This window comes from Hemiscyllium ocellatum, chromosome 10 (assembly GCF_020745735.1).
Source record: "Hemiscyllium ocellatum isolate sHemOce1 chromosome 10, sHemOce1.pat.X.cur, whole genome shotgun sequence".
In the NCBI taxonomy this organism is placed as follows: Eukaryota; Metazoa; Chordata; class Chondrichthyes; order Orectolobiformes; family Hemiscylliidae; genus Hemiscyllium; species Hemiscyllium ocellatum.
Window position 1 is genome coordinate 3,639,690 of NC_083410.1, and position 27,670 is coordinate 3,667,359.

General features: G+C 43.1%; 1 protein-coding gene across 3 annotated transcripts; it reads left to right on the top strand.

The window, feature by feature from the left end:
- The first annotated feature begins 1,313 nt into the window (after nucleotides 1-1,313).
- On the top strand, nucleotides 1,314-27,670 carry LOC132819309 (basement membrane-specific heparan sulfate proteoglycan core protein-like). Of its 3 annotated transcripts, none has more exons than XM_060830755.1 (7): nucleotides 1,314-1,469; nucleotides 1,553-1,933; nucleotides 8,470-8,814; nucleotides 17,143-17,487; nucleotides 22,620-22,967; nucleotides 23,541-23,691; nucleotides 26,616-27,670. In XM_060830755.1, the coding sequence occupies exons 1-7, from the start codon at nucleotides 1,418-1,420 to the stop codon at nucleotides 26,632-26,634; spliced, it is 1,641 nt and encodes a 546-aa protein (XP_060686738.1). In that variant the 5' UTR covers nucleotides 1,314-1,417; the 3' UTR covers nucleotides 26,635-27,670. The 3 variants fall into 3 exon arrangements, with proteins under 3 accessions (XP_060686738.1, XP_060686737.1, XP_060686739.1); XM_060830754.1 differs by having other exon boundaries at nucleotides 23,567-23,691; XM_060830756.1 differs by lacking the exon at nucleotides 23,541-23,691.

The window sequence follows — 27,670 nt, forward strand, 5'->3', positions numbered from 1 at the left end:
ATTCCTGAGTACCTGATGCCTTTGTATATTTGCCTTCTGTGTCCCATTCACTTGCTCCCCCTACCCCAAGTCCCTTTTTCTTGCAGATTTCTGCAATTTTTCTCCATTAAAATAATATTCTGTTCTTTTGTTCTTTTCAAAATGAACAACTTTGCACTTTTGCACATTATACTCCATTTGCCAGCTTTTTGCCTGCCCACACAACCTACCAATATCTTTCTGAAAACTTTGTATCCCCTGTGCAACCTGCCTTTCTATCTCTTTTCATGTCACCTGCAAATGTGGCTACAGTACATTAATTTCCTTCCTTCATGTCGCTGACATAAATATACATATATACAGTTATAGTAAACAGTTATAGTCGAAGCACTGATTCCTGTGGAACTCCACTGGTCATAGTTTGCCATCCTGAAAAGAATCTCTTTGAACCTCTCGCTCTTTCCGACCCTTGAGCCAATTCTCTGCATTCCATACCATGCCCCCCACACAGTGAGCACTTATCTTTTGACTTAACCGTTTGAAAGATAGCTTGTCAAACACCTTCTGGAAGTCTAAATATGACATATCTATTATACAGCTACACACCCCTCTATGCACTCTGGTTGAGACTTCCTTGAAAAACTCTCCTTAAATTAGTCAAATACTATTTCGCTTTCATGAAGCCATGTTGACTTTGCTTGATTACATGATGATTTTCCAAGCTACTTCTTTAATAATTGATTCGAACCCTTTTCCGACAATAGGAATTAGCCTTTACTTATTCTTGTTTTGCCTCCCTCTTTTTCAATTAGGTGTGTCACATTGAGAGCTTTCCAATCCTCTGGTACTTCTCCAGAATCCAAGGATTCTTGGAAAATTACAACCAATGAATCCACTGTCTTTGTAGCTCCCACTTTTAGGATCCAAGAATGCAAGCCATCAGGGCCAAGGGACTGATCTACCTTTAGCCCCATTACTTTGTCTGACATGATTGCTTCAGTGACAATGATGGAACCTACTCCTTGCCCAATATTTTTTAGTTTTATTGACATGTTCAAAGTATCTTGCACCATAAATACCAAACCAGTGTATTTCCATAAATGTCTTGACCAATCAACAAGGTTGCAGCAAATGTGTGAATTCTCAATGTTTAAGTGACTGAGTGTGAGGAACTTTTGCACTGAATAAGTAAATAGTATCACTGCTGAAGTAAAACTTGCTGGATCACATTCAGAAAATCTAGCCAGTAATATCCTCCCTCAGAAGAGGGCAACCATTGGTTTATTGTCCTGCTTCCCTTTACTGACACTTTAACTTCTCTACCTCCTGAGAGACGAGACATTAAAGAAGCTGCAGTTGACTGGGACACTTTGTGTTTCGATGAATTAACTGGACGTACAATAAACTGTGTGGATAACAACGTTGCTGATCTGTTGAGATGATCAGTGGAACTTTATTTGCTGTGACCCTGTCCCTCTGTGTTGCTTTTGGTAAGTATTTGCTTTCGAGAAGTTTAATTTGTTTAGAACAATCAGACTGCTGTTTGTTTATTAATTTTTTTTATATTTTGAAGGAGCAGATCCCCCAGTCCTTCTCCAGTCTCCGACCCTGGAACGTGTCACCGAGGGTCACAGTGTCCGGTTACTGTGCACCGTGAAGAACACCCCAGTGACACACACCGATGTTCACTGGTACCGGGAACAACCAGGAAGAAGGAGGGAGTGGATTTTGGTCCATTACTCATGGAATTTTGTCCGATGGTACTCAGGTTACTACACATGGAATTCCATGCAATGGTATTTCGGTTTCAAAAAGCGTTTCCAGTCTTCCAGAAACTCCTCCAGTAATAGCTTCATTCTGACTATTGAAAACGTGCAGCCCTATGACACTGGGGTCTATTATTGCTCAGTCTGGCGAAGTATCAGTGGTGAAGGAAGCCGACTCATTGTAAATAGTAAGTAGAGGTTACATGACAATCTCCTCCAGTAATAACCTCTGGTCTGTGAATACATTGGAGATTGAGATCAAGAAATTTGAGGAGGCGATGAATGCTTGTCTTTTTAAAATCTTTCTCCTCCTCTTAATGTGCCTTGAAATCTCCCAGCCTTTGGAAAACTCACATGCCATTCACCTTATATAGAGCGCTCATAATTTTATAAACCTCAAAAAGGTCACCCTCGCCACTCCTACACTCCAGTGAGAAAAGCCTCAGCCTATCCAACCTCTCCCCTTAATCCAAACCCTCCATTCCCAGCAATGGTCTGGTAATTCACTTCCAAATGCCCTCCAACTTAATAATATTGCCCCTGGAACAGATCAACCAGAACTGGACACAATACTCCAGAAGAGGCCAAACCAACACCCAGTAAAACTTCAGCATGACGTCCCAACTTCTGTATTCAAAAGCCTGAGCAATAAAGTGAGCACGCTAAATGCTTTCTTAATCATCTTATTGACATGTGATTTAAACTTTAAAAAAAATTGTACCTGAATTCCTTCATCTTTTTGATCTACAACACTACCCAAGACCTGCTTTTAATTGCAAAGTCCTAGCTTTATTTGTATTTATCCTTAACCCATTGACCTCATTGATCAAGATCTCTTTGTATTCTTGGATGTCCTTTTTCATTGTCCAACATACCACAATCTTGATGTAATCCAAAAATGTACAGATCTTGCCTTCTATATTCTCATCTAACTAATTTCAACAAATGACAGAAAAACACGGACACAGCACTGATCTTTGTGGCACACTGCTGGTAACAGGCCTCCAATCTAAGAAACAATGCTCCACCATCACTCTCTGCCATTAAGCCAATTTTGTATCCAATTGGCAAGTTCACATGGAATCCCATGTGCTATAACTTTGTTTATTACGTCCACGTAAACAATGTCTGCACCTCTGCCCTCGTCAATCTTCTTGGTTGCTTCCTCAAATACCTCAGTCAAGTGTGAAATATGGTTTCCCTTTTGAGTAAATGCAGTCCATGGATGGAATATTGGCTTCCCTGGTGGTCTGAATTATGCATACAACATACTGTAGTTTCTATGGTCCTGGGCAGAGCAGCTGCTGTATCAAGATGTTATGCACCCGGACAATATGTTTTTTCTGGTTCACCAGTAAACTGGTGACAGTGCTTGTGGCTATGCCAAATTTCCTAAGCCACCTGAGGAAGAAGAGGCATTGAGTCTTCTTGACCATTACAGTCTAAGACACGCTGTTGGTTATTGTCACTCTTAGGAACTTGACACTCTCCACCCTCTCAACCTCAGTTCCATTGATATAGATGGGGACATGTTTTCCTTCCTCCTTTCTGAAGTCAGTGATCAGTTCTTTAGTTTTGCCAACTTTGAGAGAGAAATTGTTTTCTTTGTACCACATCACCAAGACCTCTATCTCCTTCCTGTATTCTGACTCTTCGTTGTTAGATATCCATCCATTAGATGTGATGGGTTGAAGTGTGTCTATTTTAACACAAGAAGTGTCAGGAATAAGAGTGATGAATTTAGAGCGTGGATCAGTTTTTGGAGCGACAATGTTGTGGCCATTATGTAGATTTGGATATCACAAGTGTAGGAATGGTGGTTGGGTGTTCTGGGGTTTAGATGTTTCATACAGAATAGGGACGGAGGTAAAAGAGGTGGTGAAGCGGCATAACTAATCAGGGATAGTATCACAGCTGCAGAATGGGAGGTTGTCGAGGAGGGTTTCTCTACTGAGTCATTATGGGTGGAAATCAGAAACAGGAAAGGAGCAGTCACTGTATTGGGAGTTTTCTGTAGACTCCCCAATAGCAACAGAGACATGGAGGAGCAGATTGGGAGGCAGTTTTTGGAATGGTGCTGAAATAACAGAGTTGTTGTCATTGGTGACTTCAACTTCCCTAATATTGATTGGAATCTCCTTAGTGCAAATAGATTGATTTGACTAGATTCCCTAGAGTGTGGAAACAGGCCCTATCAATCCACATCACCCCTCCGAGGAGCAACCCACCCAGATCCATTTCCCCTCTGACTAATGCACCTAATACTATGGGAAATTTAGCATGGCCAATTCACCTGCGCTGCACATCTTTGGATTGTGGGACAAAACCAGAGCAAACCCATGTAGAATATACAAACTCCACACAGACAGTCACCCAAGGCTGGAATCGAACCTGGGACCCTGAGGCAGCAGTGCTCACCACTGAGCCATCGTGCCACCCTAAATGGATGCAGCAGAATTTGTCAGGTGTGTCTAGGAAGGATTCTTGACTCAATATATAGATAGTAAAAAATGAGGTCTGCAGATGCTGGAGATCACAGCTGCAAATGTGTTGCTGGTCAAAGCACAGCAGGCCAGGCAGCATCTCAGGAATAGAGAATTCGACGTTTCGAGCATAAGCCCTTCATCAGGAATAAAAAGAAAGGCCATATTGGATTTGGTGCTTGGCAACAAACCAGATCAGGTATCAGGTCTCAATGGGAAAGCATTTCGATGATTGCGATCACAACTCCCTGACTTTCCTATGGTCATGGAAAGGAATAGGAGAAGATGGTATGGGTAAGTATTTGATTGGGGAAGGGGAAATTATAATGCTATTAGGCAGGAACTGTGGAGCATGAATTGGGAACAGATATTCTCAGGGAAATTCACAACAGAAATGTGGAGGTTGTTTAGGGTGCACTTGCTACGAGTGCTGGACAGGATTGTCCCACTGAGGCAAGGAAGAATGAAGGAACCTTGAATGACAAGAGATCAAGAGGAAGAAGGAAGCTGACTTAAATTTGAAGAGTGTGGTGCTAGAAAAGCACAGCAGGTCAGGTGGCATCTGAGGAGCAGGAGAATCGACATTCCAGGCATAACCCTTCATCAGGAAGCAAGGATCAGATAGGGCTCTAGAAGGTTACAAGGTATCCATGTAAGAACTGAATAATGGACTTAGAAGAGGGAGAAGGAGGCATGAAAAAGCCTTGGCAGGTAAGATTAAGGAAAATCCCAAGGTGTTCTGCGTTTATGTGAGGAACAAGAGGATGGCTAGAGCAAGGGTGAGGCTGATCAAAGATAATGGAGGGAACTTGTGCCTGGAGTCAGGTGAGATAGGGGAGCTTCTTAATGAATACTTTTCTTCAGTATTGACTAGTGAGAGGGACCTTGTCACTTGTGATGACAGCATGAAACAGGCTGATATGCTTGAACAGTTTGATGTTAGGAAGGAGGATGTGCTGCAAATTTTGAAATACATAAGCATAGGTAAATCCTTTGGGCAAGTGGGATATTCCCGAGTACTATGGGCAGTGAGGGAAGAAATTGCTGTGCCTTTGGAAATAATCTTTGCATTCTCACTGTCTACTGGAGTAGTACTAGATGATTGGAGGGTAGCAAATGTTATTTTGCTGTTTAAGAAAGGGAATAGGGCAACCCTGGGAATTACAGATCAGTCAATCTTATGTCAGTGATGGGAAAATTACTGGAGAGGATTCTGAGAGATAGAATTTATGACTATTTAGGAAAGCATAGCTTGATTAGAGATGGTCAACATGCTTTGTCAGGGGCAGGTCATGCCTCACAAGCCTTGTTGAATTCTTTGAGGTTGTGACAAAATATATTCATGAAGATAGAGCGGTGGATGTGGATGTACATGGATTTTAGTAAGGCATTTGATCAGGTTCTCCAGTGCAGGCTCATTCAGAAAGTAAAGAGACGTGAGAGGCAGGGAAACTTGGCTGTCTTGATACAGAACTTGGTTGGCACTTAGAAGACAGAAGGTGGTAGTAGATGGAAAGTATTCAGCCAGGAACTTGATGACCAGTGGTGTTCCACAGGGATCTGTTCTGGGACCACTGCTCTTTGTGATCTTTTATAAATGACTTTGTTGAGGAAATGGAAGGGTGGGTTCATATGTTTGCCAGTGACACGCAGGTCGGTCGAGTCTTGGACAGTGTGGAGGGCTGTTGTAGGTTGCAACAGTACATTGACAGGATGCAGAACTGGGTTGATAAGTAACAGATGGAGTTCAACCTGGAAAAGTGTGAAGTGATTTATTTCAGAAGGTTGAATTTGAACATAGATTACAACGTTAAAGGCAGGATTCTTGGCAGTGTGGATGAACAGTGGGATCTTGGGGTCCATGTCCATACATCTCTCAAAATTGCCACCCAAGATGATAGGGTTGTTAAGAAGGCATATGGTGTGTCGGCTTTCATTAGCAGGGGGATTGAGTTTAAGAGGCATGAGGTTATACTGCAGCTCTATAAAGCCCTGGTTAGAACATACTTGGAAGATTATGTTAAGTTCTGGCTGCCTCATTGTAGGAAGATGTGGAAGCTTTCGAGAGGTGCAGAGGAGATTTACCAGGATGCTGCCTGGAGTGTCCAACATAATTAGCTCTAGCCTCTTCTTGACGACTGCTGACAGCTTGGCTTCAGTCTTCATCCTGGCTCAGGTAGTTCCTGGGGCTTTCTCATCTGCTTGTCCCATTGTGTGGAGTGGGCAGCCAATGACAGATCAGATGTAATGCAGAGAGATGTGAGGATACTCAGATTGGATGGAGAAATAAGAGCAGTGGTGACAATTTTATTTAAAAGTGCAATTCTAATGGTTGTGCAGGAGCAGTTGGAGCTGGGAGTATACACTTTGGTTGAGATATGTAATTAAATTCAGCAGGTAATATCAGAACTACCCTTTATAGTTCTGTCACAAAAAGCAAAGGCGGAAACCTTAATTAGGATTACATAAAAATGCAGGGACTGTAAGTAACTGGAATATGGAATTGTTTGGCCATTCCTTGATTGAAAAGGGTTTACCGCATGATCACTTGGATCTGAAAGATCAAAAGTTTGTTTCAGTTTGCCAAATTAAAATCAATTTCAAATCAATCAAGGATTGGGATTAATTGTTAAATTGTTGAACCAATTGATTTCGAATGCAGCATAGCAACAGTTTCTGGGCTCAAGTTGCTGTGTGCATTCACAGACCAAAAGGAGAGCAGCTCAATCAAAATATTCAAGCAGACCAAAAGCAGCAAGAAAGACCCTTGTCTTCAGATAAATGGGAAGAAAAATCCAAGTGGGACCAGCTGTTCAGTTTCTCCCTCCCAGTCAGAGAAAGACAAGGGAAAAGCTGACAAAGTCCCTTTATGAAGGACTGGTAAAGATAACATTTCCAACATTAAGGTTTCAAACTATTTCCCATCAGAATCTGAAATACGGTCAGAAGATCTTCCATCAATGTATAACTTTCAGGAATCATTGAGGGAATTCTGAGAAGTCAAAACATTCTACCCCTGATGGGATTTCCTTGTCCCATGAGGATGGTCTTTATTTAAGCCTTTTTGTTTAAAATCCGCCCAAAACTATTTCTGCAGAGTTACCTTGCTGGTAAACGAATGTTTGTTTGAGATTAATAGGATATGGTTTAATCCCAAACAGATAAATGCTGACCACATTTCCTGCTGTTTCAAAATCAGTCTTGCTGATAATAAATAAGTTAGTTTTGATGTTGTTTATCAACCTACTGGATTTTAGTTTAACTTTGGACAGGAGGATAAACGAGAGACAAATTGGCTGTATTGATGGTTCCGTAACACATTTAGTACAGCTCATGGTTAAATGGGGCATGATTACTAGTGCACTTCCCCTGTTGGAGTTTAAACACTATGATGTGAGTTATGAGGCTTCTATACATTTTTAATATCATTTGGTTTGGAATTTGGATTTTGAATGAGAGACATGTTGGTTTTGGTCTCTTTGTGTTTGAGGAGATTTAAGATTTTAACTGTCAATATTTCTGCAGTTAAAACTTCTTTAAAACAACAATCTGACAGAAACAGTTCTTAGCGAGATAATGGGAATTTGTTTGCAAAGGGAGAGATTTTATAAACAGATAAAATAAACTTTGAAATTGTAAGGCTGTTTTCAGGTTGATGGCATGTCTTGTTTTTATGTGGGGGCTTGGATCAGTTAGTAATTAGGAGATTCCCAATGCCAGGGGATACCTAGTATCAGTGAATACTCAGGGGCACTGTGTAATGACAGTGAAAGAATTGTGAGGAGTCAGGCTCAGAGAAAAGTGATTATTCTCAGGAAAGCAGTGAACAGGATGGGGAGGGAAGGAGGGACCTTTCCGGAAGATGCTGCAGTATCTGTCACCAGTCAGGGCTAGGTCAGGGACAAGGGAATACGAGACATGAGGAGATTGGAACCTCCAGTGGGGACATGGAGTGGGGACAAGGAGTGTGGACAGTCTGAGGCTGGAAGCTATAATCAGGACCTGCTCATTATTCAGGTAATGTCACTCTATTTTCTGACCTTGCTGTTTCTCCTTAAATATTTGTACTTTATTATTGAAGTTATTTAAATACGATATGCTCCAACTCCACTAGTTCAATCTTAAACCAGTTCCCTATTTAATACAGAAATTGTTTCACCTGAACTATCTCTTTGCGCAATTGTCAGCACATTGTAACTCGGAGAATTGATTCTTAAATTCTGGATGTTTTTCTCTGAAAGGTACATCTGGTCCAGTCCTTCTCCAGTCTCCGATGGTGGAACGTGTCACTGAGGGTCACACTGCCCAGTTACAGTGCACCATGAGGAACGGAACAGTGGCAAAGACCATTGTTCACTGGTACAGACAAGAACCTGGGAGTCATATGAAGCTGTTTTTAACACATGACAGAAATGGTTATGTAAGACGGGGCCAAGGTTCCACTGATCGATTCCAACTTTCCAGAGAGCCCTCCAGTAACAGCTTCATTCTGACTATCACAAAAGTGCAGCCCAGTGACAGTGGAGTCTATTACTGCTCAGTCTGGGGAAGTGTCCCTGGTGGAGGAAGCCAGCTCGTTGTAAATAGTAAGTAGCGTTTCCTTTACTAACAATCACCTCCAGTAATAACCTCTTGACCAGTGAATGAATTGAAGATCAGTTTGTAATCAAGAAGATTGAAGAGGTGACAGAGAATGATCTCAGGGGTGAATTCACTGTGGGGAGGAAGCTGAGCTCAGAGTTGGCCCTCTTTGGGTTTGGCCTCAGTGGATTAGTACAGTGTGGCTGTTTGCTGAGCTGAACAGGATAGTTCATCTTCACTGTGTCCTCATGTTGGACAGACATTTAGAGAGAGTGGAAACAGCCTTGGGATGATTGGAGGAGGTGGATGGGCAGTGCAGTGATGGGGGAGATGGAAATGTTAAGCAGGTTTCTGAGGGTGAAATGATGATGGTGAAGTATTTGGGAATGGTGCCCTGGGGACAGCGCAGAGATGATCAGAGTCTGGAGGAGAAACCACTGGCGCTGGGAGGAAGCTGATGATGGGAACAATCAGTGAGTGACTTTGATAGAGCAGTGTCAGGGGCTGCAATGTATGGAGTATTTCAGCCTTGTTAAAGTGTGTCAATGGCTGGAGGTGGCGGGAAGAGAGAGGCAACATTCTGCTCTTGAGAACATGGAACATGGAATGGTAAAGCATGGGAGCAACATAGGAGTTATCATCACTGGAATATTGATCCAGAAACCCAGCTTTGAATCCCACCATGACAGATGGTGGAATTTTGATTTAGCAAAACCTATCTGTAACTAAGAGTCTAATGATGACCATGAACCCATTGCCAATTATCAGGAAATCCCATCTGGCTCAGTAATGTCCTTTAGGGAAGAAACTGCCATCCTTACCTGGTTTGCATTACATGTGACTCCAGACCCAAAGTAATGTGGTTGTCTATGAACTGCTGACCTAACAAGCAAAGCCCTCATCCCATAATTGAATCTTAAAAAATGGCCTTTGACTCACTGTGTCTGTGCTAGCCATGATGTCATTCTAAACTCATCCCATCATCCTGCACATGGTCTATATTCCCCTATTCTTAGCCTGTTCATGCCTCTTAAACCTTCCTGTTTTATCTCTTCTACAAACTCCCCTGGCAGCACGTTCCTTTGTGTAAAACAGATGACATCCCCTTTAAGCATTTCTTCTCTTATCTTAAACCTATGCCCCTCGTGTTTGATATTTCCACAACGTGAAAAAACATACCGACTACCCATGCCACTCATAATTTTATAAACTTCTATCAGGTCATCCTTCAGCCTCTGAAGCTCTCATGGAAACAATCCAAGTTTGTCCAGCCTTTTCTTATAGACTAATACACACCAATTCAGCCAACATCTTGGTAAACTTCTCTTGCACACTCTCCAAAGCATTCGTACCCTTCCTATAGTGTGGCAACAAGAACTGCACACATTATTCCAAATGTGGTGAAAGTAAAGCTTTACCCAGATGAAATATGACTTGCCAACTTTTATATTCAGTGCCCCGACTGATGAAAGCAAGCTTGCTGTATGTTTTCTTTACCACCTTAACTACTTGTGTTATCCCCTTGTCATCCTCCTGAAGGAGCATCGCACTAACACCCACATCACTGGCATCGATAGCCACCTTGAAAGGCTTCATGTAATCCAGTGTGGCTAATACTGGGACAGTGGTTAACCCAGTTTTAAGGCTGTCAAATGCCTTTTGATAGTCTGCTGTCCACTGAAACTTCTTGCCCTTTTTTAACAATCCACTGAGTGGAGCAACCACACTGCTAAAGTTCAGAACCATCGTTCGGTAAAATCCACTCAATCCCAGGAACTGTAGTACTACTTCTTGTGTTAAAGGTGTAAGAAATTCCCCAATTACTTTCATTTTAGCATCCCATGGGACTTTTTGTCCATGTCCAGTGACATGGCCCAGGAAGGTGACTTGGGCTTTGGCAAATTCACTTTTAGCTCCGTGCAACACCAAGCCTGCCTTCTGAAGTCAATCGAGCAAGTCTAATACATGATGTAAATGTTTCTTCTGTGGGTGACCAAAAATCACCAGGTCATCAATATACACCACACAGAAGAGTAATCTGGCAAAGACCTTATGAGTTAATCTCTGAAATGTGCCTGGAACATTTTTCACACCAAATGGCACAACTTTGAATGGATGTAGTCCATTTGGTGTTACGAAAACCAAAATTACTTTTGCTGTCTGTGACAGAGGTACTTGCCAGTAGCCTCTGAGCAAGACCAACTTAACTTGTTTGTCCCACTTTTTCTACATAGTCCTCCAATCACTGAATTGGATATGCATCAGCCTTTGTAATAGCGCTTTGTGATAGTCCACACATAACCACTGCGTACCATTTGGCTTTGGCACCATTTCTATGAGTGAGTTCCAGTCACTGTAACTCACTTCAATTATGCCATCTTGGACAATGCGCTCTATGTCCTTTTGAACCTGTGCCAACTTTAGAGGGTAATGACAATAAGGATGTTGCTTAATCGGAACAGCATCTCCTATATCTACATCTTGCACAATTAGATCAATACAAATCTCCCCATGTGATAATAATAACTCAAGTCATTTTGATTTTCTTGTGGACGGTATCTCAATAATTTATCCAAATTTTTGACAACTTCCTCATTGTCCAATTTGATTTGAGGAATAGGGTGTAGGTTTGCTCACTGAGCTGTAGGTTTGATATGTAGACGTTTCATTATCTGGCTAGGTAACATCGTCAGTGGCAACCTCCTAGTGAAGCCTGGACATTTGAGGAATGTCCAATTCAGAATCCTCTGAACCTGGTTCTTCCTTCTGTGCTGTAATCATGAACATCATCTCCTCTTGCTTTCCTTCCCTATCAAAATACCTTTTGAGCATATTCATGTGACACATTCTATGGGATTTCTTCCTGTCTGGAGTCTCTCAAATAGTTCACCTCACTTAATTTCTTCTCCCTTTGATATGATCCACTAAACATTGCTTTTCAAGGCTCACCTGTTACTGGAAGTATCCCCAGTTGCAAAATTGTGAATTTTTGATTTCTTATCAGCTTCCTGTTTCATTGTATGCTGGGACACTTTTAAATCTGCGAGCCAACTCACCAGCTCTAACATTTGACACATAGTCTAAATGGGTGGTCTCTGAATTCTGACTGATTAATCTCTTCTTAATCAATTTTAATGGTCCTTTTACTTCATGCTCAATAATTAATTCAACTGGACTGAATTTGGTCAGTTTAGTCGGTGCACCTCTGATCGCAAAAAGTACAAATGGAACTCCTTTATCCCAATCATCTGGATAATCCTGACCATAAGCCCTTAACATGGTCTTTAGTGTTTGAGGCCATCTTCAAGCACTCCCTGCAATTCTGGATTGCATGCAGTAGATGTCAATTGTTTTATTCCCAAGTTATCTATAACCTCCTTGAATACTTTGGATGTTAAGTTTGATCCTTGATCTGACTGGATCTTCATTGGTAATCAGTGTCTAGTAAAAAAAATTAAGTAATTCTTCTACAACCCTTTTAGCTGTGATGTTGCATGATGGGGTTAGCTCTGGAAATCTAGTAATAAATCTAGTTTATTAACATCATTATTGTTAATAAATACTTGATCCCACTTTTTGTTTGAGGTAGGGGACCTATGCAATCAACCAAGACATTTGTGAAAGGTTCCTAAAATGCTGGAATAGGTATTAAAGGAACAGGTTTTATTAGTGCCTATGGTTTTCCGGTTAGCTGACATGTATGACACTTCTCGCAAAATTCAACAACATCCTTGTGTTGTCCAGACCAGTAAAAAATGTCTATATATTTTAGCCTGTGTTTTCCTCGCTCTTAAATGACCTCCAAGTGGTAGCTCATGTGCCATTCGCAGCACATCCTTTCTATATCCAACTGGCAAAACAATTTGATGAATTTCTGCCTATTTCTCATCTGCTTGAATGTGTGATGGTCTCAAGTTCCTCATTAAGATATCATTTGTTAAGTAATAACACACAGAGATGCATTCACTCTTCTTCTCTGTATTTGCATTTTGATTAAACTGTTTTAACTTCTCATTTTTCTGCTGTTACTCAATCAGCTTAGCAGAGTTAAAGATACATGCAAATTTACCTAGTTGCTCCTGCTCTGTCCCACTCATCTGATCAAAAAAATCTCGGATAAAGCTATGTCAGTTTCCTTATCTGTGCCTTTTCATCTCTCCTGCTTCAACTTGTGCTTCTGTGATCTTATGAGTTTACAATCTGGGAAAACTCCTGCATAAAGGTCCTTCTTTTCTTCATGATTTGGAGATGCCGGTGTTGGACTGGGGTGTACACAGTTAAAAATCACACAACACCAGGTTATAGTCCAATCTGTTGGACTATAACCTGGTGTTGTTTGATTTTTAACTTCTTTTCTTCAGTTGCCTGCGTCTCCACTGGTGTTTCAGCTAGAGTAGGCAGTACTCCTACAGGTGAATCATTCGCAAGGACAAATTGTATTCCTGGCACTGAGAGTTTGTCCAGTACTTCTACGAGAAATTCTCCACTCTTCTTTGGACTCTCACTACATAATTGAGCACTTTTTGTCTCACTATGAATTCCTGTTACCAGTACCCTTTCTGGCAATAGTACCTCAGGAGTAAATATCTTCTCATCCTTCAGCATTACAGACTGAGAAGATCCTATGTCCCTTAATATTGTAACCTCTTTACCTGCTACTCCTAGCCTATGAGAATAAACTTTACCCTTGCATGTCTATTTTTTAAGCAGATCTGGCACTTCCTTTTTAATCAACCTCTGATCATCTCGTACACTCAGAGGCATTTGTCTAACTTCCCTTGTGTGAATTTTTACTAGTCCAACAAAACTCCCACGCTTGCCTGGTTTTCATACATGTGGCTTTCTCCTTTAGCCCACCAACACTGTGATTTTCTGTGGCTTACTTTATTACAATGAAAACACTGGAGCTTTTTAACTTTGTCCCCTTCAAGCGTTTCTTTTTCACCCTGTAGTAAGTTATCTTCATGATCTTCACTGAGATCTACCTTTCCCTTTTCACGTGAGGATCTCTCTTTGCCCCAGTTTCTATCCCTCATGGACTGAAATTGATTCTGGAAGCCAAAGCAAGTTTTATGGACCAGATCATAATTATCAGCCCCTTCAGCTGCTAATCTAAAGAAAAAATGCTGGGAAATCTCAGCAGGTCTAGCAGCACCTGGAAGGAGAGAAAAGAGCTGCTAACCTTGCTGTTTTAACTCTCTGCTCTTCCACATGAGATTGCACTACGTCATGCAGTGAATTTTTGAATTCCTCCAAAATAAATACCTCTCTAAGGGCATCATATATTTGCTTGATTTTTAAAGGTCTTATCCATCTATCAAAATTACTCTGTGTGATCCTTTCAAACCCATTATATGTTTTGACCAGGGTTCCTCCCTAGATTACTGAATCATTGTCTATGTTCTTCTGGTACAAGCTCATATGCACATAAAATGGCCTTTTTCACCTCCTCATACTCCCTAGATACCTCCTCTGATGTGATGCAAATACCTCACTAGCCCTACCTATAAGTTTTGTTTGGATCAACAAAACCCACATTGCCATTGACCACTGCATTTGTTTAGCCACCTTTTCAAATGAGATGAAAAAGGCTTACACATTCTTCTCATCAAAGTTAGGCAATGCTTGAACATAGTTAAACAGTTTCTCTCTGGGCTTCTGACTCTCAGGGGCTTGCTCATCCTTACTCTCTTCCTCACTAAGCCTACCTTCAGCCTTTATCTCCAGCCTCTTAAGGTGACTTTCCTTTTTAAGTGTCAGCTTTTGAAGTTCAAATGCTCTCTCTTTTTCTTTCTCTTCTGCTACTCTCTCTTTTCCCCTCTCTTCTGTTTTCAATCATAACTTAAACTGTTTCATTTATGCTGTCTTTTCCTTATCTCTTATCTCTCACTTAAGCTGCTGCACTTGCATCTCTATCAATTCTGATGGTTTCTCCAGCAAGTTTATATGTTGAGATACTGTGCTGAAATTATCTCTCCTTTCCTCACAGAAGCAGGCAGGTCCAATTCCAGCTTCTCTGTTAATTCCTGCAGCTTACTCTTCTTCATCTTTCGCAAAATTTCCAAAGTCACCGCATCCACTTCCAGAAAACTTTTGGTGATTAAAAGAGCCTTTACTATCCCAAGCTTTGTCTATCCAACCAAACCAACACCCAAATTAAAGACACTAGTACCTACCATTCGCTGTTTGAAATCCTGCAAAGAGCCCCCAATCTGTTATGAACTAAGCCAGAGCACTCAAAACATTCTAAAGCAGACAGCCCAAACCATAACTTTGTAGTTTGTTTTGGTAAGTGTACAGTGAAAATTACCTGAAGTAAGTTAGCTGGGTTGACTACCAGGTTTTAAAACAGACAAAAAATTATTCACAAAATTGCACAGTGAAACTCAGAGAACAGAATAAAGAACACCTACAGAACTCAATTTATCCAATCTTGACCTAATTATGCTGTTCTAAATGTACACAACAGTCCCAATAAGCAAACCACCTTAAAAACAGTAAAAATGGGACATATGCTCACAGGTTGAAGTTAAAAGGGCAGATAGAGAGAGAGAGTTTTGCAGCCTGTTCCCACATTGCTGAAATCCCAATTAGTTCTGGACTGAACTGCTCAGCTAGAGAGCTGAGCCCTCCCTTTCATTATACAGGTCACTTCTAAAGCATGACCAAAGTTTCATCTGTTGACATAAACAAAAAGGCCTCTCAATAACCTTTAATCTCTGTACCAAGCCAGTCATATCAGAACTGGGAGCTGTTTATGACCCCTCTGAAAAAAAACTAAGGACACAGTATCCATGAGAAATGGAGCAGCTTTTAGATAAAAAAAGACAAGCTTTGTCACACTGAGAACCTTAAGCAGTCTGAATTTATGAAAACATTTTTTCAATGATTTTATATTGCTTTATTTCTCTGAGTAGATGCTAAGGAAGGATGTGCTGGCATTGGAGGGGGTCCTGAGGATGTTCACATGAATGATCACAGTGATAAAGGGTTTGTCATATGAGGAATGGTTGAGGACTCAGTCTGAGCTCGGTGGAGTTTCGAAGGATGAAGGGGGATCTTATAAAAACTTACAGAATACTGGGAGGCCTGTATGGAGTGGAAGTGGAGAAACTTTTTCCACCAGTAGAGTGGCTATGGCCTGACAGCACATGGGTCAATGGGCTGAGAAGTGGTAGATGGAGATTGTTGCAGCTGTACAGGACATTGGTTAGGCCACTGTTGGAATATTGCGTGCAATTCTGGTCTCCTTCCTATCAGAAAAATGTTGTGAAACTTGAAAGGGTTCAGAAAAGATTTACAAGGATGTTGCTAGAGTTGGAGGATTTGAGCTATAGGGAGAGGCTGAACAGGCTGGGGCTGTTTTCCTTGGAGTGTCGGAGGCTGAGGGGTGACCTTAAAGAGGTTTACAAAATTATGAGGGGCATGAATAGGGTAAATAGGCAAAGTCTTTTCCCTGGGCTCGGGGAGTCCAGAACTAGAGGGTATGGGTTTAGGGTGAGAGGGGAAAGATATAAAAGAGACCTAAGGGGCAACTTTTTCACGCAGAGGGTGATACGTGTATGGAATGAGCTGCCAGAGGAAGTGGTGGAGGCTGGTACAATTGCAACATTTAAGAGGCATTTGGATGGGTTTATGAATAGGAAGGGTTTGGAGGGATATGGGCTGGGTGCTGGCAGATGAGACTAGATTAGGTTGGGATATCTGGTCGGCATGGACAGGTTGGACTGAAGGGTCTGTTTCCATGCTACATATCTCTATGACTCTATGGTGAATCTGTGGAACTCATAGACACAGAGGACTGTGAAGGTGAAGTCATTGAGTGTGTTGAAGACAATGATAGGTTCTTGATCAATAAGGGGATCAAGTATTACACGAAAAAGGCAGGAAAATGGGATTGAGAAACATATCAACCCTGATTGAATGGGAAAACAGACTTGACAGATTATAGAACATAGAACACAGAAAAGCACAGCACAGAACAGGCCCTTTGGCTCACGATGTTGTGCCGAGGTGTTATCCTAATGTAAAATATAATAACTTAACCTACGAACCTTTCAACTCACTGCTATCCATGTGCATGTCCAGCAGTCGCATAAATGTCCCTAATGACTCTGCTTCCATCACCACCACTGGCAACGCATTCCATGGTAGGTAAATGGCCTAATTCTGCTTCTTTATCTGATAGTCTGATGGTCTAAAATCTTTTGTTTATTTTAAATAATTAATCCATTGATTCACCCTTCCAATCTGTCCTTTCTCATTTACTCTAAATTGGAGTTCTTCAGAAAGTTCAGACTAGTTTTAATTTATTCAAACTTTTTACCCTAAAGGTACAAATGTCCCTGTCCTTCTCCAGTCTCCAATCCTGGAACATGTCACTGAGGGTCAAACTGCCCAGTTACAGTGCACCATGAGGAATGCTGCAGTGACACTCGCTGATGTTCACTGGCACCGGGAGCAGCCAGGGAACAGCACGGAGTGGGTTTTAACATATGATGTGAGGAACATCACACAATGGAGCCCAGGATTCGCTGAGCGCTTCCAATCTTCCAGAAGCCTCTCCAATAACAGCTACATTTTGACCATCACAAACACGCAGCCCAGTGACACTGGGTTCTATTACTGTAAAGTGTGGGGAGATATCAGTGGGAATCGAACCCAGCTGATTGTAAGAGGTAAGTCCTGTTTATCAACAATAGTTTGATACAGTAACCACTTCCACGTGGATTTATTGGAGAGAGGAATGTGTTAAATTCCTCTGCTGTTAAGAAGGCATATGGTGTTGGTTTCATTTGTAGAGGGATTGAGCTCCAGAACCGTAATATCATGCTGCAACTACATGATATTGTAAATGCTGCTGCAGCCGCACTTGGAATATTGTGTACAGGAAGGATGTGGAAGCATTGGAACAGATGCAGAGGAGAATTACCAGGATGTTGCCTGGTCTGGAGGGAAGGTTTTACGAGGGAAGGCTGAGAGACTTGGTTCTCATTGGGAAGAAGAAGGCTAAGGGGGAATTTGATAGAGACATACAAGATGATCATGGAATAGATAGGGTAGACAGTGAAAGACTTTTTCCTAGGATGGGTACATCAGCTTGTATGAGAGGGCACAACTACAAATTGAGGGTTTGATCGATTTAAGACAGATGTTAGAGGCAGGTTCTTTGCACAGAGAGTGGTAAGGGCATGGAATGCCCTACCTGCTAATGTAGTCAACTCAGCCACATTAGGGAGATTTAGACAATCCTTAGATAAGCACATGGATGATTTTGGGATAGTGTAGGGGGACGAGCTGAGAATAGTTTCCAGGTCGGCGCAATATCGAGGGCCGAAAGGCCTGTTCTCTCTGTTCTAAAGAGAAAGCAGAGGGCTTGATATAAACGTAGAACAGGCACATTCTCTTGTTTTTCTCACAGGTAGATTACTTACAGTGTGGAAACAGGCCCTTTGGCCCAACAAGTCCACACTGACCCGCCGAAGCTCAACCCACCCATACCCCTACATTTACCCCTTATTTAACACTATGGGCAATTTATCATGGCCAATTCACCTGACCTGCACATCTTTGGACTGTGGGGGGAAACCGGAACACCCGGAGGAAACCCACGCAGACAGGGGGAGAACGTGCAAACTCCACACAGTCAGTCGCCTGAGGTGGGAATTGAACCCGGGTCTCTGGTGCTGTGAGGCAGCAGTGCTAACCACTGTGCTGCCCACAATAGAATAAACTGTTTCCCAACTTGGACATGTTCCTCAATGCTGAAAATGTGTTGCTGGTTAAAGCACAGCAGGTTAGGCAGCATCCAAGGAATAGGAAATTCGACGTGTCGGGCATAAGCCCTTCATCAGGAATGAGGAGAGTGTGCCAAGCAGGCTAAGATAAAAGGTAGGGAGGAGGGACTTGGGGGAGGGGCGATGGAGATGTGATAGGTGGAAGGAGGTCAAGGTGAGGGTGATAGGCTGGAGTGGGGTGGGGGCGGAGAGGTCAGGAAGAAGATTGCAGGTTAGGAGGGCGGTGCTGAGTTGAGGGAACCAACTGAGACAAGGTGGGGGGAGGGGAAATGAGGAAACTGGAGAAATCTGAGTTCATTCCTTGTGGTTGGAGGGTTCCCAGGCGGAAGATGAGGCGATCCTCCTCCAGCCGTCGTGTTGTTATGTTCTGCCGGTGGAGGAGTCCAAGGACCTGCATGTCCTCGGTGGAGTGGGAGGGAGAGTTAAAGTGTTGAGCCACGGGGTGGTTGGGTTGGTTGGTCCGGGCGTCCCAGAGGTGTCCCAAGTAAACGGCCCATCTCCCCAATATAGAGGAGGCCACATCGGGTGCAGCGGATGCAATAGATGATGTGTGTGGAGGTACAGGTGAACTTGTGGCGGATATGGAAGGATCCCTTGGGGCCTTGGAGGGAAGTGAGGGAGGAGGTGTGGGCGCAAGTTTTACATTTCCTGCGGTTGCAGGGGAAGGCGCCGGGAGTGGAGGTTGGGTTGGTGGGAGGTGTGGACCTGACGAGAGAGTCACGAAGGGAGTGGTCTTTGCGGAACGCTGATAGGGGAGGGGAGGGAAATATATCCCTGGTGGTGGGGTCTGTTTAGAGGTGGCGGAAATGACGGCAGATGATACGTTTTATATGGAGGTTGGTGGGGTGGTAGGTGAGAACCAGTGGGGTTCTGTCTTGGTGGCGGTTGGAGGAGCGGGGCTCAAGGGCGGAGGAGCGGGAAGTGGAGGAGATGCGGTGGAGGGCATCGTGGATCACGTCTGGGGGGAATCTGCGGTCCTTGAAGAAGGAGGCCATCTGGGCTGTGCGGTGTTGGAACTGGTCCTCCACGGAGCAGATGCGGTGGAGACGAAGGAATTGGGAATATGGGATGGAGTTTGTACAGGGGACAGGGTGGGAGGAGGTGTAGTCCAGGTAGCTGTGGGAGTCAGTCGGTTTATAGTAGATGTCTGTGTTGAGTCGGTCGCCCAAGATAGAAATGGAAAGGTCTAGGAAGGGGAGGGAGGAGTCTGAGGCAGTCCAGGTGAATTTGAGGTCGGGATGGAAGGTGTTAGTAAAGTTGATGAACTGTTCAACCTTCTCGTGGGAGCACGAGGCAGCGCCGATACAGTCATCGATGTAGCGGAGGAAAAGGTGGGGGGTGGTGCCAGTGTAGTTGCGAAAGATGGACTGTTCCACATATCCTACGAAGAGACAGGCATAGCTGGGGCCCATGCGGGTGCCCATGGCAACTCCTTTAGTTTGGAGGAAGTGGGAGGTTCGAAAAGAGAAGTTATTCAGGGTGAGGACCAGTTCAGTCAGTCGAAGGAGGGTGTCAGTGGAAGGGTACTGGTTGGTGCGGCGGGAAAGGAAGAAGCGGAGGGCTTTGAGTCCTTCGTGATGGGGGATGGAGGTGTACAGGGACTGGATGTCCATCGTGAAAATAAGGCTTTGGGGACCGGGGAAGCGAAATCCTGGAGGAGGTGGAGGGCGTGGATGGTGTCCCGAACGTAGGTGGGGAGTTCTTGGACTAAAGGGGACAGAACCGTGTCGAGGTATGCGGAGATGAGTTCGGTGGGGCAGGAGCAGGCTGAGACAATGGGTCGGCCGGGGCAGTCAGGTTTGTGGATTTTGGGCAGGAGGTAGAAACGGGTGGTGCGGGGTTGTGGGACTGAGGTTGGAGGCGGTGGATGGGAGACCCCCTGAGGTGATGAGGTTATGGATGATCTGGGAGATGATGGTTTGGTGGTGGGAGGTGGGGTCGTGGTCAAGGGGGCGATAAGAGGAGGTGTCCGCGAGCTGGCGTTTGGCCTCAGCGGTATAAAGGTCGGTGCGCCAAACTACTACCGCGCCTCCCTTGTCTGCTGGTTTGATGGTGAGGTTGGGGTTGGAGCGGACGGAGTGGAGGGCTGCACGTTCTGAGGGTGAGAGGTTGGAGTGGGTGAGAGGGGTGATGTTCCTCAATCTCAAGCTCTTTCTTTTCGCTCTGTATTTCTGCTTCTCCATCTCATTTCTTCTCAATCCTTTCAGCTAGTAAAGGTTGTGGCTCCAGAAGCTACTGTTGGAGCAGCCTTGCTGAGTAATTGCAGGGCATCTTGTAGTTGGTACATCCAAGCGTCAGTGGGAGGAAATAGTACCATGTTATGGGGGGGCCAATCAAGCAGGATGATTTATCTTGGATAGTGAAAAGCCTTTTGAATCTTGGAGCTAAACTCATCTAGGCAAGTGTTTCCATCATCTTCCCGAATTCTGCTTTGTTGATAGATGGTCGGCAGGCTGTGGAAGTCAAAATGTGAGTTTCTCACCTGGAACTGCTGTTGAAGCCTCAGTATTTATTATGCTGCTATTTTGAACCAGGTCAACACCCTCTCAAAATATGTTAAGAAGATAGCTATACCCTATTATTTCCTATTTTAAAGGCAAGTGCGGGATGATGCATTCCAGATGCAATTTGATTGGTCAAACTTCCGTATTTGAAGGAAAACACACTTCTTCATAAAGAATAGTTACAATACAGAAGAAAAGTAGAAATTGGGATAGTTTAAGCCCATTGGAAAATATAATAAAATAATAAATTGTTTAACTACTAAACAGTATTTTTCCAAAACAGTTACATGCTATAAACACAGCCTTGGCAAAGACAAATTCAGCAAAACAGCTTGTCTCACATGCGATTATGCAGTCCAGGGAGGGGGGGAGGTGGAAAACATAGAGAGAATAGGAAGGAGTGATGAAAAGCATCTTCCAAACCCAGATTCAAGACCCAGTTGCAAGTGCTACTGAAAAACTACAACGAGCAATCTTGATTTGGTGGGAGCTTGGCCCCACCCATTCAGGATGTTTCTGTTGTTGCAACTTGAAAAAAAAACAAGGCCTCACAAGCTGTTTACTTTATTGAATTCAAACAAAAAGCTCAGCAACTTTTGAGTTAAAACCATACCTTCAAGAAAAAGGACAAAATAGACCTCTGAAAGCCATGGTATCATTAGTCTGTTCAAGTTACTTGACAGGTCAAAAGTGACTCCCATAGCATTTTTTTTCATTACTTCTAGTGGGATGTGGGCATCACCAGCAAGGCCATTTGGTCTTAATCCCTAATTGCCCTCAAACTGCATCATTTGTCTGTTCAATTCAGAGAGCAATAACAACAAACCATGTTCCACTGGGTCTGAGGTCACATATAGGCCAGACCAGGTAAGGACGGCAGATTTCCTTCCCTGAGGGACATTAGTGAACCAGATGGACTTTTGTAACAATTGATGGGAACATTGGGAATTAAAGCAACATGTTTGCAGCTCTCAGTTAACTTGGAGTTCTTGTGCATTATTGTGTCATAACTCATTTGTAACTAAAATCAGTAAACAGGAAAATAATTAGTGAGAAGTCTGGGTGGTATAAGGGGTAATTATCTAATGCAGTGTCCTCATAGTGAAGGATTTAGTGCAAAGGTTGCACACTGGGTAATGTTGAGAAGACATTACTCTATTTGCCTGTATTTATCTTTAATAATAGAGATTTGAGAGTTTAACAGAATGGGATCCAGAGTGAACACGTCTGGAATGTTTGCAGCATGAGGAAGTTCAGTTTTGAGTAGAGGAGCTGGAGTCTGAGCTGCAGACATTGTGTCAAATCAAGGAAGGGGAAAGTTCCCTGGAAACCTTTCTCCAGTGGGGGCTGCCACCCCATGGATTAGGGAATTGGAGATTAGTCATGGATCAGCGACAGGAGGCTGTGTCTGCAGGTGAGGACGGTATGGGTCATACACTGCAAATGATCATTTAAATAGGAAGAGATTTTATAACATGTTACATTATTTCTTCTCTTCAATATGAACAGATCCAATAGCTGATCCAGTCCTCATTCAGTATCCAGTGGTCAGCAAAGTAGCAGAGAGTGAAACTGTCGAGTTTCAGTGTGCCATGTACAATGCCAGTGTGATTGACACTGATGTCCACTGGCACTACCAGCGACCTGGCAGCAACAGGGAGTGGATGATAAGCCACTTTGTGAATGGCACCCTCACCACGGCCCAGGGTTTCCACGATCGTGTTCTGCTTTCCAGGAATGTCAGCAGGAACAGTTACATTCTGAGCCTTGTGAATGTGACTCTCAATGATACTGCTGTGTACAGCTGCAGTGTGTGGAGCTACATTTATGGAGCAGGGAGTCAGCTCATTGTAACTGGTAAGTCAATGTGAGGGAACACTGGTGTGAACAGGGAAGGGAGGCATCTGGCTGCAGTGCTTCATCAGTGGAAGAGCAGAATGGTCATCAGGGGCAGGTATTCCCAAGACTGGATGGGGAGTGGCTCGGAAGGAAACTGGCAGAGGGTGGTGTTCCCATGTGTCTGCTGCCCTTGCCCTTTTAGATGGATGAGGCTGTGGGTTTGGAAGAATCTATGTGTCCTGTCTGAGGATCATTGGTGAATTTCTGCAATGTATCTTGTAGATAGGACACGCTGTTGTTACTGAGTGTTGGTGCAAGAGGGAGTGACTTTTTGTAGATGTGGTGCCAGTCAAATGGCTACTTTCTCCTGAGTGATGTTAAACTTCGTGAGTGTTGTTGGAGCTGCACTTAGACAGGGAAGTGGGGAATATTCCATCACACTCCTGATTTGTCTCTTGTAGATTGTGGCCAGGCTTTGGAGAGTTCGGAGGGGAGTTACTATCCTGAGCAAATCAAGATTAATGTTGTTGACAATCTTGGACATTGCTCAGACTGAAGTGACTGTGTGTGTGACATTCTGATATTTTACAGAAGAGTCTTCCCATGGTATTCCCCAGACTTCAGGTCCCATTTCAATCATTGGCACCATTCTGGCCTTCGCTGTCTTGATCTGCATTGTCCTGCTCACATTTTGCCTTTGGAAACAAAATCTGTGCTCATCAGTAAAGGACTCCACACAAGGGTAAATGTCATTTCTTCTTGGGTTTGATTCTGTCACTGCACTGTTATTGTTTTTGACATTGGGGTGATTGATTTTAGTGAATGCTGATATTCCCACTGCAGCATACAGATCCATTGTAAATGGTGGGCCAGTGACTGTCGAGACCATCCCACATGTCCAGATGCCCAATCACTGCCAGTTTTCTCTTTCTCTGGTATCACATGTCCTCCAGTGCTAGGCCACAGCTACCTGCTGGTCACAGTCAGAAAGCATCACCTGCAAGATCCCCAGTAGATACTGGATCATTACCCACTGAGCCCAGTGTCAGGGTCTGCCTTAGCGCTGAGGGCTCATTGGCAGCACAGTGCCTCCTGCTGGGATGACCAAGGGAGCACCAGACAACTCGATCCAACAGCTTGTGCTGCCTTTTCACTTCCACATTTCCCTGCCCTGTTCCCCTACACATTCAACCCCCTTTATCCTCACAGTCCTCTCCAATCAAATCCTGAATGTTGACATTGATCCTCCACCTGCCATTAATCTGGAGTGACTCCTAGAGGCTCCCCATCCTCTCGATGAAGAGATTTCCCGAATGTCTCGACGCAATAACTTCCTGTTGCATTTTATATACATGATCCCTTATTCTTCATCCTTTTGATAGTCTTTTCGCCACTCGTTTATTGCCCCTTTAAAAAGTTTTAAATACTTTGATCATAGCCCTGCAGTCTGGACTCTTCTAATGAAATAAAAAACATTCTGAAGTCTTCTGTGGTGTTCATACTTACTAATACTGAGCATCATACCAATGAATTGGTGCAGTTCTCACTCTCAATATTTTCTTGACTTTAACCAGCTGGAGGTGCAGCAAGTTTCTTGAAGAAATCGCTCCCTTTCACAGTTGGAAACAACTTGACAAAGTTTCCTAGCATGCTTTCTGGTTTTGGTCAATTTTTTTTGTGTGTGTTGTTCACACAAATTCCGTTTTTTTCAACAAATAGTCCAAGTCTCTAGATTATCTTTTTTGTCTTTAAGCTGATGTCAAAAAATCTATGTGAAAAGTGTAAAATCCATCAGCAGTGAGAGTTTGAAGATTAATGCGTTATTCTTTGATATATCTGCAATGAATCTAATGTGTGGAGTTTATTCAGGAGCTGTTTTGAATATGTAACAGTAAATGTACAGCAAATCAGTTCATTCATTATCTCAATATTTGGCAGGAATTACACCCTGTTCCAAATACCCATTTTCCATGTTTAGATTCTTGATTTGATTAATAAGCTGATAGTTAGTGCAGATCATTTATTTTATTAACACAATATACATTGTCAGTCATATTCACAAAGCGAACTTAAGTTTATTCCACCAAAGTGAGAGGAAGAAACAAACCACATTGTGCACATATTTATTTCATAGAGAAAACCTTTCACACATGAGTTAGAACATTTTTACATCCACTATATGTGACAGAATCATGTGTCTAGAGAAATTATACTTCAATTGCAACTCTATTTTTCCATTGAACAAATTCCTGCTTTTTACTGTTTTGGACTTGCAAAACAAATTCACTTTTTTTCTCTGAGCTATCACTGTTCTAATGATTCAACATTTTACATTGGAACAACCTAAAACATTCTGTCCCAAATTCTCCGTCTGGAAAAAAATCACAAATTGGAAAAAACAGTATTACTGTGGTGATTGGTTTCTTCCAACTGGGAGAGAAACTCAAACTTCATTCTGAATTAAACTCTTCGTCCTTTTCAATTTAATATCGAGATATTTTTTCAACTGAACCCAAAACAGTATTAAAAGCATCATGTATTTACACTGTTTGTCAGAAACCAGAAGTAAATGCAACTTATTTCTATCATGCTCCAGCGGTGCTCCCAACTCCCTGATGGGAGTCACATGTCTTCTTGGAAATACTGCATTGACTCACTGTTCTAGAATGACTTTCTGACTATTTAACATAATCTCAACAGCCTATGTTCATATGTCACCCTTCTTAAATCATTGAGGAGAAAGTGAGGTCTGCAGATGCTGGAGATCAGAGCTGAAAATGTGTTGCTGGAAAAGCGCAGCAGGTCAGGCAGCATCCAAGGACCAGGAAATTCGACATTTCGGGCATAAGCCCTTCTTCAGGAATTCCTGAAGAAGGGCTTATGCCCGAAACGTCGAATTTCCTGTTCCTTGGATGCTGCCTGACCTGCTGCGCTTTTCCAGCAACACATTTTCAGTTTCTTAAATCATTGCAAATGTCAAAAATGATACATTTACTCATCATTCATCACAAAAAAAAGGTAAAGCGGAGATGAATAGAAATGTTTTCACTGGAGAGAGTTCCTGAGATCTGAAACACCCCCCCCCCCCCCTCAAAAGCTGTTAGAGGCTCATTACACACAAATGTGAAGAGGGGTTTGGACAGTCATTTGAGGGTGAGGAATGTAAAGGGTCACTGATAAAGGCAGGGCTGTTGGGTTAAGCACAATAACTCTTTAAAAGATCTAATGTGGGTGTGATTGGCAGATGGTGCTCTCTCTGTGCTGAGTTTGTCTGATTGACGTGACGAACATTATAACTGAGACACGATTTGGAGATGCCGGTGTTGGACTGGGGTGTACAAAGTTAAAAATCACACAACACCAGGTTATAGTCCAACAGGTTTAATTGGAAGCACACTAGCTTTCGGAGCGACGCTCCTTCATCAGGTGAAAGAGCGTCGCTCCGAAAGCTAGTGTGCTTCAAATTAAACCTGTTGGACTATAACCTGGTGTTGTGTGATTTTTAACGTTATAACGGAGAGCAGTGTCCAGGATTTCCACCAGCTACCTTCCTCTAAAACTGCCCAAAGCCACACTGGCGTTTTCCCCTCACCATCTTTCACAGTTTAAAGAGCTCGATTGTGACTTGGCTCCATTCTGAAGCAGTTTCATTCTGTTTTCTTTCAGATCGAACACGGAGCAGTGAGCGAGCAGCAGTTCCTCCTGTTGTGGTAAGGAAATGGGACACCGCTGTTGGTTTTTGCTGCATTTAAGAAACAGAAGCCACATCCTGGAGGAACTTCAGTATCACCAGAACAATTGCAAATCATAACTTGTAACACACAGAAAGTCTCTGTTGCACAACAGGCTCTGACTGAACGCAATCAAAGAGAAATCAATCATTTCTGTCTTTTTAATCCAGACCCTTTCGGACCCTGAGATTACTTGGCACTCAAACCCTTCCAGACCCTGGGATTACTGGGCACTCAGACAGTGCAGTAGCTCAGCATGTGGGTGGAAGGTGCAGGAGGCAGTGCAGTCTCTCACTGATATTATTTGGAGCACACTGCCCTCTGCTGCTCCCTCTAGCATTGTGCAGAACAACAGCAGGGACATTGTGGGAACAGCTTGAATTGCGAGTTCCTTCCTCAGCACTGGCTCTGGTTATTGGAATTCCCCAGTTAAGAGCCAGCACTGGGTCAATGGACAGCCCCATGCAGAGCTGAGCTTGACCAGGATGAGGCAAGTCATGCCTTAAACTGGAGACATTCATCACAATATTGGAAAAATAATGTTTGATCATTAAAGTTGGAACATCCCCAGAATGTTGCCTGGGTCTCTAGTTTAATCGTCTCGTGATAATCCCACTCAGACATTGACTGCCCCTCAGCGTGATTGGTTCCTGTTTTCATTATGTTTTAATCTTGCCTAGTTGTGCAGTTTGGGTTGGTTTTATTTTGCCAGCCTTTTCCAAATAGTTGCTCTCAGGAATAAAGGAGTAGGAGTGGACCATTCCTTCTTCTCGCCCTCTTATCCCTGCTATCCCATCTTTTGTCTTTCTATTCCTTACAGTCCATGTTTCCTCTCCTCTGTTTCCCTTCACTTTGTGTATTCCTTCCCTTCACTTGATCTCCTCCCTCTCCAACCATTTCCCCAAACTTCTTCCATCTCTCTGTATCCCTCACCCTCTCATTATTTCATGCCCTTTCTATGGTGGCTACTACCTTCCCCCCACCCCCCCC